The sequence below is a fragment of the Podarcis erhardii genome (genome assembly GCF_964252035.2).
Source record: "Podarcis erhardii genome assembly, chromosome: 2".
NCBI classification, from domain to species: Eukaryota; Metazoa; Chordata; class Lepidosauria; order Squamata; family Lacertidae; genus Podarcis; species Podarcis erhardii.
Genome location: NC_138498.1, coordinates 78,455,732 through 78,476,593, shown reverse-complemented (window position 1 = coordinate 78,476,593; position 20,862 = coordinate 78,455,732). Strand labels below are relative to the sequence as shown.

Here is a 20,862-nt window from a genome sequence, read left to right as displayed (position 1 = left end):
TCAAATCCGCACGATGGGTGAGCTCCTGTTGCTTGGTCCCAGCTCCTGCCAACCTAACAGTTTGAAAGTACGCCCAAAAATGCAAGTAGATAAATAGGTACCGCTCCGGTGGGAAGGTAAACAGCGTTTCTGTGCACTGTTGTGGTTTTGGTGTTGCGTTGCGCCAGAAGCGGCATAGTCATGCTGGCCACATGACCCGGAAAAACTGTCTGCGGACAAACTCCAGCTCCCTCGGCCTGTAAAGCGAGATGAGCGTCGCAACCCCAGAGTTGTCTGCGACTGGACTTAACTGTCAGGGGTCCTTTACCTTTACCTTTAAGGAGTAAGTTCCTTTGGACATAATGTGACTTACTTACATTCATAGGGAGTGTGCTGGTCATCTATTAAGCAGTACTTAATTTGTGTTGAGCAATCAGAAGCATTTTTTCGGGGGTGGGGTGGGCGAAATGGAACATTTTAATCAAGAAACACAGAGAGGAATTCATAAAATGGTGGCCATTCCTGGCTTGACATGCTGTAGTGATGATAAAATGCAGAAGGAAAAAAGCTGTGAGGTTTAGGATTCTATTAGAAAGACTCAGCTGACCAATCCATTCATAATTTGGATTTATCTTTGCTGTGAAGACAGCCTGGCCAAGATATTCACTGAAGCCAGTGGCTGACAGTTTGACATAGTAGTGCATATTCCTGCCGTTCAGATATGGAGCTATCTGCCTTGTAATTGTGTCAGAGTATGAATTTGGCAAAGACTTTGGAAATAGGCACATTCTGTCTGATGCATACAATATATCTTCATATCACTTGTATAAATAAATTGGTACAATAATCAAAATGTATAGGGGTTTTTTCACCCACCAGCTCCTCCTCTCCTCCGCCCCCATTGAAACATTCTGGTAAAAAAGCATAGAAAGAATATCGGTTTTTAAAAGGGCATTTTCCTTTAAACCTTTAGGGACAGCTATACTGTCTCAAGCATTTGTCATGTCATTTTACAGTATGTCATATGGTTGGGCATTTAACGTCCCATGAGCCAGTACAATTCATCTCTAATGACATAATGCAGTGTTGCAGAGTTGAGATTTAGTGCAACATGCTGGCTTAAAACTAATCACCAATAAATTAGGGCACCTTTCTGAGTTATTCTTCTGACATGGTTGCATGTAAAATGCAGCTTTTACTTCAAGAAATTTAGCTCAGCTCTTTGCTGATTATTGGATACAGTACTATGATAGAGTCAAGAAGAATTTCAGTTTGCAAATGCTTTGCATGGCTCAAAGCTGGGGTGTATAAATAGAGTGTGCAATGTGTGTGTGTTGTGGGGGGGGGGGAAGCCCTATAGGGCACAACTGTCAGATGTACTATCGCTGCCATGTCACTAATGTAGCCATGCAAAGCAATTGCCCAGAAGCATATCGCTGCCTCTGTATGCTGCTGAAGAATTTTATGTTGTGCTGTACAAGTCAGTGACAGAAGATATGAAGGTCAGAAAAGAACAACTTGGGCTCTCTAACAATCCCATACATAACACAGTTGACTAACTTCTTGTTGGCAAAGACTAGAATGAGTATATTTGGAAGGCAATAATACATGCCATATATAACAACGACGAGCCCCCGCAATCCCACTTGCAGAAAGACATGCTATTTACAACAGGGATAAATCAAAATTAATGTTGGTTTATTTGTAACATGGAATCCTACACTGACAAACCCAAAGGGCTTTCATATTGATTTTAATCTTTGAAAATGAACACACAAACACTCTATATGTAAATATTTACTACTATTATTAATTAACCAATATAAATGATCAAAATTGAAGCCAATGGCACCGAACAACTCTGAAAAAGGAGGCACTTAGTCACTACTCAAAACAAAGGTTGTTGTATTTCTTTGTTGCACAAACCCTGGCATACTGCACCTCCAGAGATTTAGAGTGGTATTCTAGCCTGTGAGGTAGCTATGGTTTATAATTAGCCAAAGCATTTTTTGCCATCTGTGCTTCCATTTCCGGTCATTTTTTGTTTTTAATTGCTAGTCAGCTTCATCTTGTTCTTCACTGCCTAAGGAACTCTTGAGCCAGCCAAGCCAAACCAAACCAAACCTGCTTGTTTTCCTTCATCATGTGGCTTATATGCAATGGCTAAGTTTGGAGCTGCAGCTATTTTAAATTTAGCGCTGCTTTCCCCTGTTCAGGATGCTCAGCTTAAGTGCAATGCAAACAGAACTTACTAAATTCTATTGCCAGTTACCTGTTCAACACTGTTAAATACCGACTGCTACTGCATGTCAGCTGTCGAAATACTTTCAAATGTTGGTTACATGTCAGATACTATTAAATGTCAGATACCGTCAAATACTGATTGCTATATGTCACATATTGTTAACTACTTAAAGCTATGGTATGCCCACTGTCCAATACAGTTAAGTAAATATGAAGTGTTACTGAAAAATCTTCAAATGTTAGTGCTGAATGTAAAACATTTTCTGAAGAGAATAACAGCAAAGGGTCCTATAGCACATTAGACAAACACATTTAAGCTTTAATGCACCACAGCCCACTTCGCTACGTGCAAGAAGTGTTTAAAGTGCTTTAATGCACCACAGCCCACTTCGCTAGGTGCAAGTATATACACATACTGAGAAGACTTCCATGTATCTTATGAAGTGAACTGTAGTTCACAAATGCTTATGCCATAAAAGAATTGTTAGTCTTTAATATATTACAAGACCCTTTATTGAAGTTTTCTGCTAGATATTAGCCTTTTGAAAGAGGTTTCTTGACAGCATCAATTTTGTTCTTCAGAACCCTAAACATCCTGGCTTCAGGATTCCTTATGAGACTTCTATATGGACATTCATCTGTTCTCAAATCATATCTGCACTGAATAGTTCCCTTCCTGAATTTATAGTTGTGGATAGGGAATTGACTATTTTTTGTGCACTCATTATGGAACTTCCCCCTGAGGTTCACTCTCTTTTGGCTTTCTAAATGCTGAAGGACCCTTTTTATTCCAGGAGGTCTTTGTGGTAATAATTCATTATTCATTATACTCTTCTGTTGCCAATTTTAGTGTAGTTCTTATTCAGTTGATTTATTTTAAAGTTAATTTACTTCCCCACCCCCAGTTTATTTCAAGACTAGGCTAAGTGCCTCTTTGGGTCAACAGATAGGAAGTGCTGCATAAATTTATTTACTACAATTCTACATATATATATATATATGTAGAATATGTAGAATATATATATATATATATATATATATATATATATATATATATATATATAAACACCCTGTGTTTTGTTTCAAAGCACTCTTACCTAATCTGAAAATGTGGTGGGACAGAAATGAAAACAAAATTTTAAAATCCATGATGTTATGATTTGTGGGTGGCCAGGTTCTCCTAAATTCCTGGGTGCCAGATCCCCCCTCCCAATAATTCCTGGATTTAGTAAAAGTTTGAATAAATCAAGGTTTGATTAAACTTTGCCAAGCACACAAACCCTAGAGATTTAGTTATGCTAATGAGCCACACCAGCTAGCTAGAGCTGGCTGGCCTGGCTTTTAGCAGGGGACAAAACCTGGTGATGGACCATCAAGGAAACCATCTGAGGGCAAAACTACCTGACAAAAAGGAATGGTGGCCCTTCTTTGCTGGGTGCTAGTGGGCAGAGCCAAAGGCCTGGTTTAGGGTTTCAACTTTGGATGAGTAAGCTGGAGGGAGGTCCTGAGAGTAGGTTAGCAGCAAAAAGGAGAAGTAGGGCAGAACTCCATGTGAGCTAGAGATGACAGGCCATAACTAAGAGACACAGAGGATAACTTGGTGCTGTCCTGTGAATCCAATGCCATCCTTTAGGGGGAAGACGGACCCACAAAGGATATGAATGCTCTGCAATCCCTTCGTCTAGTTTCAAGTTGTGTAAATGAAAGCATATATCATAAAGACACTACAGTCTCTGCTATGCCTGATTTCTGAAGGAAATATGAACCCTTGTTAAGTGCCTAGAACCCCTGAAATCTCACACCACTCAGAAATGGGGGGACGTGGAACACTGGTGTCAGAAGTGGGGTCTGTGTTTCCTAGCAGGAAAAGCCTGTGGGCAAAAGGTGCCTGAAGTCCGAGATGGAGGGATTGCAGAGCATTCACATCCTATGAGGGTCTTTACATGCCACCCCTTGATGGTTTCTTTGAAGGGCCTTGAACTGGCCTTTGTCCCCTGCCATTGGCCCATCCAGCTAGCTTGGCCAAGCTGGCTTGGTTCGTTAGCATAACTAAATCCAGGGGGTTTATATGTTTGGCAAAGTTTAATCAAACCTTGATTAATTCAAACTTTTACTGAATCCAGGAACTATGGGGAGGATCTCGTACCCACAAACCAATAACAACATATCACCTTAGCATTTTTAAAGGAAGAAATAGAAATCGTGCTAGTTATCACCTTCCTATTGTCTCAGAAAAGGTCCTGTGCAGGAGGAGGCTTCCAGACAAACTGCTCCTGTGCAAGCAACCCAAATGTGAAAATAAATGCAGTTGAGCTGGAGCCAAAAGGGGATGGGACCACCAAGTGGTAGCAAATTTCTAGGCTCCTCCCACTGAGATGAAGCAGGCAAAGAGGTAAGTAAGGATCCCTTAGATAAAAGTGCAAAGGTGTTTTGGGGTCTGGTAGAATGTGACAGTCCGATAAATGATGTCTCCTATCTGGATTCAGAAGGAGGAATTGCATCACAGTGTACTGTCATCTGGAGCTATTTTCTCAGGCCTATCATTAGGCATGCTGCCTGGGGTTTGCTTCCCAGGTTATAAATTCTGCTCAAAGGAGCAAAACAGACATTTTAAGAAGGTACATTTCCTATGATTACTAAGCATTAATTAAGGTGTAAGAAAAAGATAAGCATTTAAGGAGATGGGATTTCCAAGGTGTAATTTATTATGATGAAGAAACATTGTAAGAATCCCAAATATAATCAAGAAAACCAACAGTAAGATTATCCCAGCAGGCTTAGCGTGGTTGCTAAGCAACGTTTCACGTTAGCTCCAAGTTGGCTGTGCTGTGACATGACTGAGAAAGACAGGGTAGCTACTGCTTCTGAAACCAAAACAAAAAAATAGTCTTTGGCCACACATACATGTTAGCTGAGAATAAATCACAGCAAAAGTCAAATGAATTCTGACAAGAGTGTGGGGTTGATTTTGCTTTCAGACACTGCAGAGTCACCAAGGGTGAGAAGCTCGCTATCTCATCAACACAGTCCTAACTGCACAGATATTTCGCATCAGTGTTATGATACTGCAATTTCAGTGTAGTGACAGTTCAAGATCCTGCTCTTCAAAATGATGAAGTGAGAACAGTAGTAGCAGCAGTAGCAACAACAACAAATGCCTTTGTTGTTGTTCCACCCTTCTTTCAAGGAGATAAGGGTACCAGAAATGGTCCCCTTCCCATTATTATTGTCAAATCCACCCTGTGAGGTTGACTGAGATGCCCACTTTACCTGGTTGTCTTTCCTTCCTCTTTTGAAACATATTTATATTTCCCAATGTATCTACAAGAAAAACCGGGGGAAATACTTTGTATAAATTTGAGTAGCAAAAAATTACAGACAACTGAACATGTAGCATAATTAACTAGCAAGTCTCTGGCCAAAGAGTGGGAATTGGACTGAACATGTGGCCCATGACTGGATCCTTCTTTGAGCAGGAGATATCATTGTTCTTTGCTGACCTTGAAAAGGTTTTTTTAAAGGTAGTGACTAGAGATAGTGGATAAATTTGATTCCATTTGTATTCAAAGCTGAATTTATCAAATTTGTGCCTCCCAAAGAAATGTGAGGAAGCAAATAATATTTACAAAAATGCATATATTAGGGTATATGTCCCTATAAATGAATATATTAGTGAAAACAACGTACAAAATCCATTATTTCCTTTGAAATTGCTTGTAAAAATGGGTACATTGGTCAAAACTGTATACTAGGAAAAATTTACACAGAAATGCTGAATAATTTTCTTAATTTTGAAGAATTTTTTTAAACGATTTAAAAAACAAAAACAAAAAACAGTGCTTCAGAAATGTGGAGAACTGAATTTAAGATTGGAAAAATCTGAAATCGAGAGAACTGAAAGTGACAGATCACTCCCCATGCCAGTACCACTAGGAAAGGTTTTTTGGGCATTTGCGACATCTACCACATTTTCTCCCATTCCAGCTCCAATTCCTGTTTTCATAACCTCTTTGTGTTTCATTCATCTAGATATGTGTGCGCATGCATGCCTTCGTTCATGATTAGCTCATATGTAAAACAACAACAACAAATCTGCCATTTCTTCCCACAGCCAGATTGTGTGGCTATACTATACAATGTATGCCTAAGCATATTAAACTGGCACATGTATTTTAAGAAATCACTGTGGTCCAACTGGCCCTGTCTCTTTAGATTACTGCTCTGGGGAAATTGTGGTTTACCGGCCTTATTCCCCATGGCAATAATTCTGTCTTGCCCAGGGCCTTTCTAAATATGTGGGTAGGTCAGTCAGAGGGGAGGGCCTTTTGAATTAGCTCAGCCCGCCTTGTCAGTTGCTGGGCAGAGGCCATGGGTCTATTGTAGTGCACATTTATTTATTTTTATTTTATTCTTTGCACGCCTGAGGAAGTTCAAGTTCTGGCATCTTCATATAAAGTGTTCTCAGATAGTAGGGTTCAAAATAGCCTTGCTTGAGGCCCTGAAGAGTTGCTTCCATCCAGTCAGAGCCTTTCAGACCAGTGATCGGATAGCGTAAGACAGCTTCACACGTTCAACTATTTAGTAGGTGCCAACAGATGGGAAAGGAAGAGATTGGTAACTTGTCTGATGTCATGAGACTCTGTGAACTCTATACATTTAAAGCACATGACTGTTGTTGTTGTTTAGTCGTTTAGTCGTGTCTGAGTCGTGACCCCATGGACCAGAGCACACCAGGCACTCCTATCTTCCACTGCCTCCCGCACTTTGGTCAAACTCATGTTTGTATCTTCGAGAACACTGTCCAACCATCTCATCCTCTGTTGTCCCCTTCTCCTTGTGCCCTCAATCTTTCCCAACATCAGGGTCTTTTCCAGGGAGTCTTCTCTTCTCATGAGGTGGCCAAAGTATTGGAGCCACAACTTCACTATCTGTGCTTCCAGTGAGCACTCAGGGCTGATTTCCTTAAGAATGGAGAGGTTTGATCTTCTTGCAGTCCATGGGATTCTCAAGTGTCTCCTCCAGCACCATAATTCAAAAGCATCAATTCTTCGGCAATCAGCTTTCTTTATGGTCCAGCTCTCACTTCTATACATGACTACTGGGAAAACCATGGCTTTAATTATACGGACCTTTATTGGTAAAGTGATGTCTCTGCTTTTTAAGATGCTATCTAGGTTTGTCATTGCTTTTCTCCCAAGAAGCAGGTGTCTTTCAATTTCGTGACTGCTGTGACCATCTGCAGTGATCATGGAGCCCAAGAAAGTAAAATCTCTCACTGCCTCCATTTCTTCCCCTTCTATTTGCCAGGAGGTGATGGGCCCAGTGGCCATGATCTTTGTTTTTTTGATGTTGAGCTTCAGACCATCTTTTGCGCTCTCCTCTTTCACCCTCATTAAAAGGTTCTTTAATTCCTCCTCACTTTCTGCCATCAAGGTTGTGTCATCTGCATATCTGAGGTTGTTGATCTTTCTTCCGGCAATCTTAATTCCGGTTTGGGATTCATCCAGCCCAGCCTTTCGCATAATGAATTCTGCATATAAGTTAAATAAGCAGGGAGACAATACACAGCCTTGTCGTACTCCTTTCCTAATTTTGAACCAATCAGTTGTTCCATATCCAGTTCTAACTGTAGCTTCTTGTCCCACATAGAGATTTCTCAGGAGACAGATGAGGTGATCAGGCACTCCCATTTCTTTAAGAACTTGCCATAGTTTGCTGTGGTCGACATAGTCAAAGGCTTTTGCATAGTCAGTGAAGCAGAAGTAGATGTCTTTCTGGAACTCTCTAGCTTTCTCCATAATCCAGCGCATGTTTGCAATTTGGTCTCTGGTTCCTCTGCCCCTTCGAAATCCAGCTTGCACTTCTGGGAGTTCTCGGTCCACATACTGCTTGAGCCTTCCTTGTAGAATTTTAAGTATAACCTTGCTAGCATGTGAAATGAGTGCAATTGTGCGGTAGTTGGAGCATTCTTTGGCACTGCCCTTCTTTGGGATTGGGATGTAGACTGATCTTCTCCTCTGGCCACTGAGTTTTCCAAATTTGCTGGCATGTTGAGTGTAGCACCTGAACAGCATCCGCTTTTAAAATTTTAAATAGTTCAGCTGGAATATCATCACTTCCACTGGCCTTGTTATTAGCAGTGCTTTCTAAGGCCCATTTGACTTCACTCTCCAGGATGTCTGGCTCAAGGTCAGCAACCACACTACCTGGGGTGTACGACACATCCATATCTTTCTGGGATAATTCCTCTGTGTATTCTTGCCACCTCTTCTTGATGTCTTCTGCTTCTGTTAGGTCCTTACCACTTTTGTCCTTTATTATGGTAATCTTTGTACGAAATGTTCCTTTCATATCTCCAATTTTCTTGAACAGATCTCTGGTTTTTCCCATTCTATTGTTTCCCTCTATTTCTTTGCATTGCTCGTTTAAGAAGGCCTTCTTGTCTCTCCTTGCTATTTTTTGGAAACCTACATTCAGTTTCCTCTATCTTTCACTATCTCCCTTGCATTTTGTTTGCCTTCTTTCCCCCGCTATTTGTAAGGCCTCGTTGGACAGCCACTTTGCTTTCTTGCATTTCCTTTTCATTGGGATGGTTTTCGTTGCTGCCTCCTGTATAATGTTACGAGCCTCCATCCATAGTTCTTCAGGCAATCTGTCCACCAAATCTAAATCCTTAAACCTGTTCCTCACTTCCACTGTGTATTCATAAGGGATTTGACTTAGATTGTATCTTACCGGCCCAGTGGTTTTTCCTGCTTTCTTCAGTTTAAGCTTGAATTTTGCTATAAGAAACTGATGATCTGAGCCACAGTCAGCTCCAGGTCTTGTTTTTGCTGACTATATAGAGCTTCTGCATCTTTGGCTGCAGAGAATATAATCAATCTGATTTCGATGCTGCCCATCTGGTGATGTCCATGTGTAGAGTCGCCTCTTGTGTTGTTGGAAAAGCGTGTTTGTGATGACCAGCTTGTTCTCTTGGCAGAACTCTGTTAGTCTTTGCCCTGCTTCATTTTGAACTCCAAGGCCAAACTTGTCAGTTGTTCCTTTTATCTCTTGATTCCCTACTTTAGCATTCCAATCCCCTATAATGAGAAGAACATCCTTCTTTGGTGTCATTTATATAAGGTGTTGTAAGTCTTCATAGAATTGGTCAATTTCAGTTTCTTCAGCACCAGTACTTGGTGCATAAACTTGGATTACATCCCCCAAATCAACCTGGGAACTGTAGTTTATTAAGTGTGCTGGGAATTGCAGCTCTACGGTGACAGTTGCCAGTAAGCAGTGTGGTATAGTGGTTAAGAGTGGTGGACTCATAATCTGGTGAACCGGGTTTGCTTCCCCGCTCCTCCTCATGCAGCTGCTGGGTGACCTTGGGCTAGTCACACTTCTCTGAAGTTTCTCAGTCTCACTCACCTCACAAAGTGTTTGTTGTGGGGAGGAAGGGAAAGGAGGTTGTAAGCCACTTTGAGACTCCTTCAGGTAGTGATAAAGCAGGATGTCAAATCCAAACTCTTCTTCTTCTTCCCAGGGGAGAGCCAGGCACTTTTAATGCATGGTGTATACAGAGCCAAAGGCACTCAGGTTTGAACACTTAAAAAACCTTGTATGTTGCCCCACCCATAACATTTCCTAGGAGCAAGGGATACTGGAAAGATGGGCTTTGGAGTGGGATCATAGGTCAGGGGCAGAGTGCATACATTGCGTTCAGAAAGCTACAGGCTGTATTCCCAGGCATATCCATTTAATAGAAGAATCAAGTAGCATGGGGTAGCTAACATCAGATCTGGGGGCCTATCTGCCCCCAAGCCATTTTTTTTCCTGGCCTTCTAAGACCCCTCCTTGAGGCAAGGAGCTAGGAGTAGTGCTAATTTTTACCCATTATATATTTTCAACTGGTTCTACTGACAAGTAAATATTTCCTTGCCGCCCCAATTCTCCATATATGATTTGTTAAATTGACTTTGTACTTAATCCCAAACAAGTAGCATGAAATGATCACTTTAAACAACTGCTCCAGCTCTGAAAAAAAAAACTTTGAAGCAATATTTTTAAACAGATTATTATTATTTTTTTGAAATGATCGCTTTTGTGCTCTTTGTCCCAAAGGATCCTTAGTGGTTATGTAGTATTACATAAATTTTCTCCTGATTAAAAATGTAAATTGACTAAATGCCTAAAAGCCCAGTGAAAAGGCTTCTAACATTTCCCCCTCTTCCTGCCTTCCAGTTTCCTTTTTTATCTCTTCAGAATAAAGAGCTGATTATAATTACAGTGGATACTGAAATGTAGGCTCAATTTTTAAAAATTTAATTGAAGTCTGAAATGGGTTTTCTCCATTTTTATGTGTGTGAATTGTTCTATAGCATGTGGTTGGTTTTTTTTTTTAATGTACTGAATATATTTGTATATAAATCTACATAATTTTAGGGAGGGAGATTGAATGAGAGTGAATGCTAATTCCTAAGTAGATAAGGGAGAAGATCCTTTGAGATTCTGTCACTAATTCCATTCTGCAGAATCACTTCACAGATCCAGATAAGTAGCCACCTTGGTCTATAGCAGCAAAAAGACAAATGGGAAATGTGTTGGCTCTCAGGGTGGTAGCTTTCCACTAGTCTTGTTATGTGTATTGCTTGTGTTAACTGGCTGTGTTGCTAAAGGGTGCTTAGCTGAATTTCAAAAGCAGCAGTAATCCAGTTTCTTCTTTACCCTGAAAGCATAGCATATGACCACAACCATTAAGATGACAGCTGGTTTACTATTGTGCTTTCAAGTATTTATGAATATAAAATCTCCCCTTTCCTTCTCCCCCCACTCCATTTCTAATTTATTGTTATTTTTGAGGGGGAAATAACAGCAGTGTGACTACCAACTTGTATTGCTATAAAAGTGGTTTGAACATATTAATGGAGGATAAGGCTATCAATTGCAGCAGCAGCAGCAACAACAACAACAACAACAACAACATATTTATACCCCACCCATCTGGCTGGGTTTCTCCAGCTACTCTGGGCGGCTACCAACAGAATATTAAATACATGATAAAACATTAAGCATTTAAAACTTCTCTAAACAGGGCTGCCTTCAAATGTCTTCTGAAAGTCAGATAGTTGTTTATTTCCTTGACATCTGATGGGAGGGCGTTCCACAGGGCAGACGTCACTACTGAGAAGGCCTTCTGCCTGGTTCCCTGTAACCTCACTTCTCGCAAGGAGGGAACCGCCAGAAAGCCCTCAACGCTGGATCTCAGTGTCCAGGCAGAACGATGGGGGTGGAGGCGCTCCTTCAGGTACTGGGTCGAGGCCATCTGGGGCTTTAAAGGTCAGCACCAACACTTTGAATTGTGCTCAGAAACGTACTGGGAGCCAATGTAGGTTCAAGACCAGTGTTATGTGGTCTTTAGCCACTCCCAGTCACCAGCCTAGCTGCCGCATTCTGGATTAGTTGTAGTTTCCAGGTCACCTTCAAAGGTAGCCCTAAGTAGAATGCATTGCAGTACTTACTCCAAGCGGGAGATAACTAGGGCACGCACCACTCTAGTGAGACAGTCTGTGGGCAGGTAGGGTCTCAGCCTACGTACCAGATGGAGCTGGTAGACAACTGCCATGCACACAGAATTGATCTGCGCCTCCATGGACAGCTGTGAGTCCAAAATGACTCCCAGGCTGTGCACCTAGTCGTTCAGGTGCACAGTTACCCCATTCAGGACCAGGGAGTCCTCCACGCCTGCCTGCCCCCTGTCCCCCCCAAACAGTACTTCTGTCTTGTCAGGATTCAACCTCAAATCTGTTAGCCGCCATCCATCCTCCAACCGCCTCCAGACACTCACACAGGACATTCACTGCCTTCACCAGTTCTGATTTAAAAGAGAGGTAGAGTTGGGTATTGTCTGCATACTGATGAACACCCAGCCCAAAGTCATGATGACTGAATAATAATAATAATAATAATAAGAAGAAGAATGTATATTCTCTCTAATATTGGAGCTGTTGCACTCATATTTTGACGGTGGACTTCTCATCAACATCTGTTTGGCTGCTGTGCAAACAGGATGCTAAACTACCGGTAGATGGATCTGATACAGGATGCTTAGAGCATCGGCTCCAGGTTTTGATGGGCAAGATGCCCTTTGTGAACCCCTCTCCTCTGCCCTGCAATTGCCCACTCCCTCACCCACTACCTGTGCTTTTATCTGTGTCTGACTTAAAAGGATGTGTGTTAGTGAATGGGCTGGCAAATCATAGATGCTTTAAAATATACGCTCATCACTTTGGAATGTGTAGGATTTCACAACTTCGGGCAGTGTTTGAATGAGCATGTCACGTTTCAGTTGAGCACAATGGTAATTGGTGCTTCTGTTCAGCTGTCAGACAAATGGTTGCCTTAGAATACAAGAATCCTTCATGCCCCAGGCAAATATAGATTATTTGTACCTAAAGAGAGGCTGAGCAAACAGAGGAATACTAAGTGGCAGCACTTCTGTTCTCTTTAGTTCTTGTTCTGTTCTGACCTTAAGAAACAATGTAGGCTGCAATCCTATACTGTACTTACCTGGGAATACGGTTAAGTCCCTTTGAACTCAATGAAACTTACTTCTGAGTAGGCATTCATAGGATTGCGCTTCTGGCAACTCAGTATACTTTGCATAATGCCAAATGTGACCAACCTTCCAATTAAGTAAGATTCAACAATAAAAAGTTGGCCCCTAATGCTTAGTTAAAAACTAAGAACTTAGTTAAAAACTAATTTCTAAATATTATATTTAGAATTATTAATGATCTCCAGATTCACACACATGTGGATGCTAGATTCACATATGTAGATGCTAGAGATGTAAAATTTCTGGAAATTTTGATGCCACAGTGGGGAAAGTTTTTGTTCTGGCTTTTTGAGGGGTGGTGTGGGGGTGACACATGTTTTCAGAAAAATTGGGGGGAAAGTAAGAGGTGTTAAAAAATTACTCTTAAATATCAAAAGTCACTTTGTTATTTTGGAACATAAAATGCATTATATGCAGGAGGGATAAACTTGGCAGAATCCCACACTGCAATCCTTCGCCAAATACCTGAAGATTTCCTGTACTCATTCACATTTAAAAGTACCTTTCCAACATTTAGCCCTGTCTGTTTTGTAATCCAGTCAAACGCGGAAGCAGTTCTATCATCACTTACCTTTCTGCTTCTGAATCTTGGACCCAACATATCTACAGCAGCATGAAATAGATGTCAACAAAATGATGTTATTCCCAAGTTCTTTGAGGTCTAGCCAAGAGGAAAGAAACAGCCACCAACTACTATACCAACAAGAAGTAGGCTGCAAGCAAAGAAGGCACTGAATCCTTCTTCCTTCTCTTGTGACAATGGCAATGCCCTCCAAGAATCAAAAATTAATCTTGCTCTTGCATTTGAGAGTTGTACACTCAGTAGACCGTGGGTCGGCAAACTAAGGCCCGTGGGCCAGATCAGCCCCAATTGCCTTCTGGATCTGGCCCGTGGACAGTCTGGGAATCGCCGCCTGGATCACCAGCACACGTGTTCTTTCCCTCTCCCTCACACAGTGGCAGCAGCTCCTCCCTCCCGCCTCCTGGCTTCTCCCTGCCCTGTCTAGAGGAGGAAAGGGGCTGGTCTTTGTTGGTGCCAGCAGCAGCAGCACTCGAGCGGCCGCCATTTTAAGCAGCCCTTCTCCAGAGCCCTTTCACACAACGCAACTGATAACCTTATCCTCCATGAATTTGTCTAATCTTCTTTTAAAGCCATCCAAGGTGGTAGCCATCCCTTCCCCTTGTGGGAGCGAATTCCATAGTGTGAAGAAGTACACTTTCTTTTGTCTGCCCCGAATCTTCCAACGCTCATTTTCTTTGGGTGTCCATGAATTCTAATTACAACATCAAATACTGATCAGTCACATTTGCTGGACTTATTTCTGTTTATGGACATGGTATAAGGAAACATCAGCATTTTCTGCTTCTGTTTCTTTGGGAATTCACCAACATCCAGACATGTCACCCAAAGCTACATATCATGTTACTCTGGCAGATTAATGCTGATCAAGGGATTAAATCCAGGCTTGTGGATTTAGTTTTAAAATAGGTCCATGCTTTGGCAGAGAAGTCTGAGCATGAACAATGGCTACACTTCCCAGAGCTTCTGAGTTCTCTCTCATTGCTACCTTTTTGTAATTATTTTGCCTCTTTTTCTGAACAGAAGGAAATTAACTGGCATGTCTTCTGATAGACACAAAAGGGGCAGGGCAACTCAGCCAAAGTTGAAATGCATCTTTTGCCCAGAATGGAGTTTTGTGGCTTGTATTTTACTTCAATTTCAGACTCAAAATCAATCATGTAGAGAAACAGCTGAGAAACATTGTCCTGTTCCTCAAAGAGACTCAGTGAAAGTAGGTTATTGCACCAGAATGAGAAAAACTACAGAACAGGGCTCTTTAGCATATAATCTCTTCATTGTAGGAAGAAAGTCAGTATTAAGAAAGCCTGTGTCCTTGGTGCCTCAATAGAAATAATCATACCTTTGCCAGTCAGTAGACTCATTAGTTTCTAATCAGAACCACTTTTTATTCAAGGTTATAGTACAAATATCCCTCCAGGGCACTTCAGTGCTGGAAATCTTAGCAATCTAGAAATTTTAGCAATCTGGAAATCTTGTCCTTCATAAATCTTGTGGAATAACAAGAATGATAATTTCCCTTAAAACACCTTTCATCAAAATACACACAAACAATAATAATATGGCTTTGTAGGGTAGAATGATGTTTTCTTCCTGTTGGTCTGACATTAACTGCCAGTCACCTTCACTGGCTAATTACATCCATGTTCCGACCTGCCAGTGAGCTATCTATTAGAGCTAATTGTAATCTGAGTCTCTGCAAATGATCTTCTTGGGGCTACTCTGTGTTCTCCTAACATTCTTCAAGTGCTCTTCACTTTGTAGGGAAATATTGAAACTCGTAAAGAGGTCATGGGCCCCATGGTTCTGACCTGGTAAATGCTTTCAATATTTTTTAAAAATAATAACTTATAAGCATTCCCTTATGTTACACATCATATTACTTTGTAATTGCTATCATTTATTATTATGGCTTTTTATTATTTTAATAATATTTTTTAAAGACAATAACAACAATAATTAAATTGTAGGGACTTTAAAAAACCTCAAGGGAAGGAATATTTCCAGGGGAAATATTGTAATGCGCAGCTGTTTTTGCTATGAGAACCTTTTCTCCAAAATGTACCTTTTACCATTTGACTTATACAACACCCTATTGCAGTGGCTTTTGTTGCCAAGCATATTGTGTAAACAAGCTTTTCAAACCATTCTGTACCTACTGCCTCTTTGTTTTATCAGGGGCACATTCTGGCTTCTCTACTTTGTAAAAGAAAAGAAAAAAATATAATTGGCAACTATACAATGGCCTGGATTATATACATCTTATGGAAGCTTTCTTTATCATCATCAAGCTAAGCTAAATCTTCAATAAACAATTAAAACATTCTTAAACATGTCAGAGATAGAATGCAGTACATATAAACATTGATTTTTAGAACAGTAGACTGTGCTGTTTTTGGTAAACTCTTTAAAATGCACACCTAAGGATTCTGCGAACAAATCAGCAATTCCATGCATCCATCCAATCAGAATGGTTCTAGCGATTTGCACTCTAAGCATCTGTTTCCTAGCAACCAGGGAGGCAGTCCAAGAACATAGCATTTTACATGCTATTCCCTCTTTGTAATGCTAATCATAGATTTGTATGCACTGCACTTTTTGTTTTGTTTGGCAGAAGGTTAGAGTGACAAAATAGTGTTGCATGCCACCCCAATCTCCAAGTGGTGAACCAGGGGTTCCAAGCGCTAACCCAGGTTTAATGTTACCTTTTGGAAATGAGGCACAGCAGAGACTGTGGTGTCTTTATGAGGTATGGTGCGCGCACACACACACACACACACACACACACACACACACACACAACCTGAGCCTATGATGGAGGGTCTTGTTTGCCTATAGCCTTGGATTCAAGCAGAAATCAGCCATGACTCTCTGCTTTTCAAGCTTTCAGCTTTTTACACTAGATCACATCACAGCACATTGCCCTCATTCCCTGGCTTTGTCCTTGTAAATATCTGAGAGTTGGAGGAGGGGCCCCACCCATTTTTCATCAGGCACAGAGCCCCCTGTTTTTTGTTCTCTTAATTGCCCAGGAGGTTACCTCATCAGGAAGTTAGCTTGGCTCAGGGGCGGATTTAGGGCTTTGCGAGTGGTGCACATGAGTGGGCGCCATCTCAGTGCCCAGTAAACAAGTCACAGGGCTTTGGGAAGGATGTGTGAGGCTCCTAGAGTCCTCCTGGCTCCTTCCCAAAGCCTAGTTAGTACTTTCCCAGCTTTAGGAAGGAAGTAGGAAGGCTCTAGGACCCTGGCAGAGCCTTGAGTCTTCTTCCCAAAGCTGGGCACCTCCTTATCCACCTTTGGGAAGGCAGCAAGAGGGCTGCGGTTGGGAGCACACCAAATTTTGGCCTTGGACAGGGCACCATAATACCAAAGTCCACCACTGCCTGGCTTGATTAGCTTTTAACACTTGCTAGGATTATATGGGTCTCATACCCACAAACTCGTAATAATATATTATAAAACAAGGATGGAAGGCACTTGAAGGCCAGCTGAACTGAGGCAGGATACATTCTACTAAAATACATTTCATAAATTAGTGCATGTTGTTTGGGTTATAGGGGTCACATACTGTATATTTTAAATGTCAGTGCTTAATGGCATGAATACCACTCCATGTGAGGAACTGAACGGGTGTTTGACTTTTTATATATTAATTTTATCAACTCTGCTACCTCATCCTACAAGCCATCTTAAGACTGTGACCAGCTGCTTTACCCATTACTATCTCTACTTTGCTCACCATCCAGCCTGATAAAGTGTTCTGGAGAACTTGAAAGGTTGCTCACTATTTTGTTACCTTTGGGTTAGTTTGAATAAAAGTATTGCCCATCCCTGGATTTCTGGATTTTTCATATGCACTGGATAGGGAACTGTTGAGCTGGATCCTGAATTTCCCCACCCCCTGCAGACCAATTTTGACAGGTGGGTGGGACTTGTTACCTGCCAGTCAATCACCTGACATCATAATGTTGTCAGGTGACAAACACAGCAACCTCCTTGGAAGATGCACTTTCAGCACCAGTAAGCTTTAAGCTCACCCTGTTTGTTCCTTGGTAGCTGTGTCCATACCTGCACCAGAATTGATGTCACAATTGTGTCAGCGGTGAGTCAGGTAGTGATGTGGTTTTAGAGGGCATGAACTTTTGGGCCAAACTGGGACTCATTAGACCCCCAAGGCCAGGTGGTCCCTACCAGTGTTATAAACTAGTGTAACCTTGTTTGCTTATTGTGTGGTAATTTTTTGAAACTGAATTATATATAACTAGAATTTTCCATTGTTTGTAATGAAACAGATAAGTACAGTGGTGCCTCGCAAGACGAAAAGAATCCGTTCCGCGAGTCTCTTCGTCTAGCGGTTTTTTTGTCTTGCGAAGCAAGCCCATTAGCGGCTTAGCGGATTAGCGCTATTAGCGGCTTAGTGGCTTTTAGCGGCTTTTAGCGGCTTAGCGGATAAGCGGATAAGCGGCTTAGTGGCTTAGAAAAAGGGGGGGAAAGTCGGAAAAACTCGCAAGACATTTTCGTCTTGCGAAGCAAGCCCATAGGGAAATTCGTCTTGCAAAGCACCTCCAAAACGGAAAACCCTTTTGTCTAGCGGGTTTTTCGTCTTGCGAGGCATTCGTCTTGCGGGGCACCACTGTATTGGCTGTCTTTCATGTCTGCCACAATGTGAAGTAAAAGCATAAACAAAGTGTTTCTGGGTTTTTTAAAATAATGCCCAAGGAATCCTTCAAAATGTTCAGAACATCTTCATTAAGTGGAGACTGAAGCTGGGAGTATGTGGCGAGGGCACTGGGAGTATGTGGTGAGGAACAGAGAACACCTCTAGTTCTATACACTGAATCCTTCAGTTCTGGCCTTGCTCACAGGGCAATGGGATAGATGATCCACTGGGCTGACCCTGTGTGGCTGTTCCTACCTTCTAATCTTCCTCACTACAGAGTTAAATAGAAACTGACTGCATGTCAGATCCTATAAGAAACGAAAAGGATGACATTTGTATGCATTTGTGAGATAATAAGCTTTTATGTAAGTCTATCAATGGATAGCCAAATATTTTGCTTCTAGGACTCTTTTGCCACTGAAATTCTTGGTTGTTAGCATAATGAACTGTACATCAAATATAATCTGTAACTATGAGCAGCGCTTCTTGCTTTATCAAAACCACTTAACCAGAGTTCAGCACCAACACATTTTTATATACATTTTTTTAAAAGAATAGCCATCAGTTGTAAACTTAAAATATTAGATGTCCATAAAACTATTTTTTTTAAAAAAAATATTTCCTGGGATTGGATCAGAGGGCATTAGATCTAGTTAACAAAGTTCTCCAACATGTATGTTGTCTGGATTGCTATTTTTAAGCTAAACCTGTGCTACAGAATTTAATGTAGACCTTTGTTCTAAGCAGGTTCTTAAGTTATGCTTTTAGTGCCAATCTGTTTGTGTAGCTTGATGGCAACAGTAATATTCTGTAGAATCACAATTAGAATTATCGAAGCGATTTTACAAGTCTGCACAGGGACATGTGGCCCTTCAGGTAACCTGGGCCCAAGTTGTTCAGGGTTTCATAAGATCTTGAACATGACCTTATAGCTGATCAGCAGGCAGAGCAGTTCCCTGAGCACAGGTGTAATATGTGCACATCCAGATGCTCAACTCGATAACCTGGCTACAGCATTTTGCAGTAGCTGCTTCTAGATCAGTCCTAAAGGAACCCCTACATGGAGTGCATTACAGTATTTCATGAGCCAGGAGTCAGCTTTGCCTGCTGAACAGCAGCCTGAAGGGGGAGAAGGTGGAGTGACTCCACCTGCAGCTCACCAGCCTTCAAGGACACAGAGAAGATGCTGATGAGAACCAGCTGGCTTCAGCCTTCTTAAGCAGAGCTTCCAGCAGCAGTCAGATGCTGGTAACAACATTTGCACTTCCAGGTCCTACCTTGCTACTTCCTGCTTGAGCCTTGACTCCATGATCATCAGATTCCCTGACCCCTGGACTCCTTTGGATACTGACCTCAGAGACTCTTCCGGCTGGCTGGCCTCCCACTACACTGAGCCTTGCATGATGCTGCTCAGCAATGAGACTATGACACAGTAGTCCATTTGTGAGGTTACCAATGCATGAATCACAGTGGCTAAGCTATTACACAGGAAAAGATGTAGCTGATGTACCAACCTAAGCTGATAATAGGTACTCCTTGCCACAGAGGTCACCTAAGCCTCCGGGTACAGAGGTGGGTCTGGGAACACCCCCAAAGTACACACACACAGTTCCTTCAGAAGGAATGAAACCCCACTCAGACTGGTGAACTTCCCAACTTCTGAGTCTGGGGACCACTCACCCACAAAGTCTGTTGTACAGTGGTGCCCCGCAAGACGAATGCCTCGCAAGACGGAAAACCCGCTAGACGAAAGGGTTTTCCGTTTTGGAGGTGCTTCGCAAAACGAATTTCCTATAGGCTTGCTTCGCAAGTCGAAAATGTCTTGCGAGTTCCTGCGGTGTTTTTTCCCTTCCCCCCCTTTTTCTAAGCCGCTTATCAGCTGATCCGCTAAGCCGCTAAACAGCTGATCCGCTAAGCCGCTTATCAGCTGATCCGCTAAGCCGCTTATCAGCTGATCCCCTAAGCCGCTTATCAGCTGATCCCCTAAGCTGCTAATAGCGCTAATCCGCTAAGCTGCTAATGGGCTTGCTTCGCAAGACGAAAAAACCGCAAGACGAAGAGACTCGCGGAACGGATTCTTTTCGTCTTGCGAGGCACCACTGTACCAGTGTTCAGGCTTGGTTTGTTGCCCTCATCCAGTCCTCCAAATATATGTATCTTTTTATTGAAGAACTTCATTGCGTAAATTTCAAATGATAGCTGTGTCTTGGTTCATGAAGTGCAAGTTAGGTAGGTTTTCATTAAGGCTCAACCTAAACTAACCCCCCTTAGTTATCTTTCAAGTGCAATGGGTTGCTCTTAAAGCCCAAGTTTGTTCCTTGATTAATTTTTTTAAAACTCACTTTTAAAATGCAAACCTATATCTGCAGGGGGAGTCCCCTCTTATGGACAAAGTGGGGTGTAGTCCTGCCAGGATTCTTAACTTCCAAAACGTGTGGTTTAGTCTTTCTCCTGCTACCTACAAACATATCAATCCATTTTTAGTGGCTGAGATCCTTTCTAGATCTCCTCTGCTTAGCCAATCATAAAAATCACTAGCAGGACTGAAACAGGACAGCCCTCAAAAGCAATAAAAGAAAAATGGTAGGGCAGGTCTTTGATTGCCCATCCTAAGACAATGAAAACCACATTATTCATATGGGTGCTGCTGTTTCTGACTCTGGTTTTTTTTTTTAGGGGTGTGTGTGTATGTATGTTTGTGCATGTAAAAGAGGGAGGGAGGGAGGGAGGGAGGGAGGGAGGGAGAAGTTTATTCTGTATCTTTTTTTGACCACAAGGCAGAGGGTGAGAGAAAAGCTC

At 41.8% G+C, this 20,862-nt stretch overlaps 1 protein-coding gene across 1 annotated transcript in view; it reads right to left on the bottom strand.

The window, feature by feature from the left end:
• The window catches only part of LOC309336387 (uncharacterized protein), a gene marked incomplete at its 5' end in the record, with an annotated part of 45,646 nt that extends 25,405 nt beyond the window's left edge, over positions 1-20,241 (bottom strand). Inside the window, 2 exons of the mRNA XM_081852003.1 lie at positions 19,341-19,541; positions 20,161-20,241. Coding sequence (XP_081708129.1) covers positions 19,341-19,541; positions 20,161-20,241 — 282 coding nt within the window. The remainder of the gene's footprint in view (positions 1-19,340; positions 19,542-20,160) is intronic.
• Between the last annotated feature and the right edge of the window lie 621 nt (positions 20,242-20,862).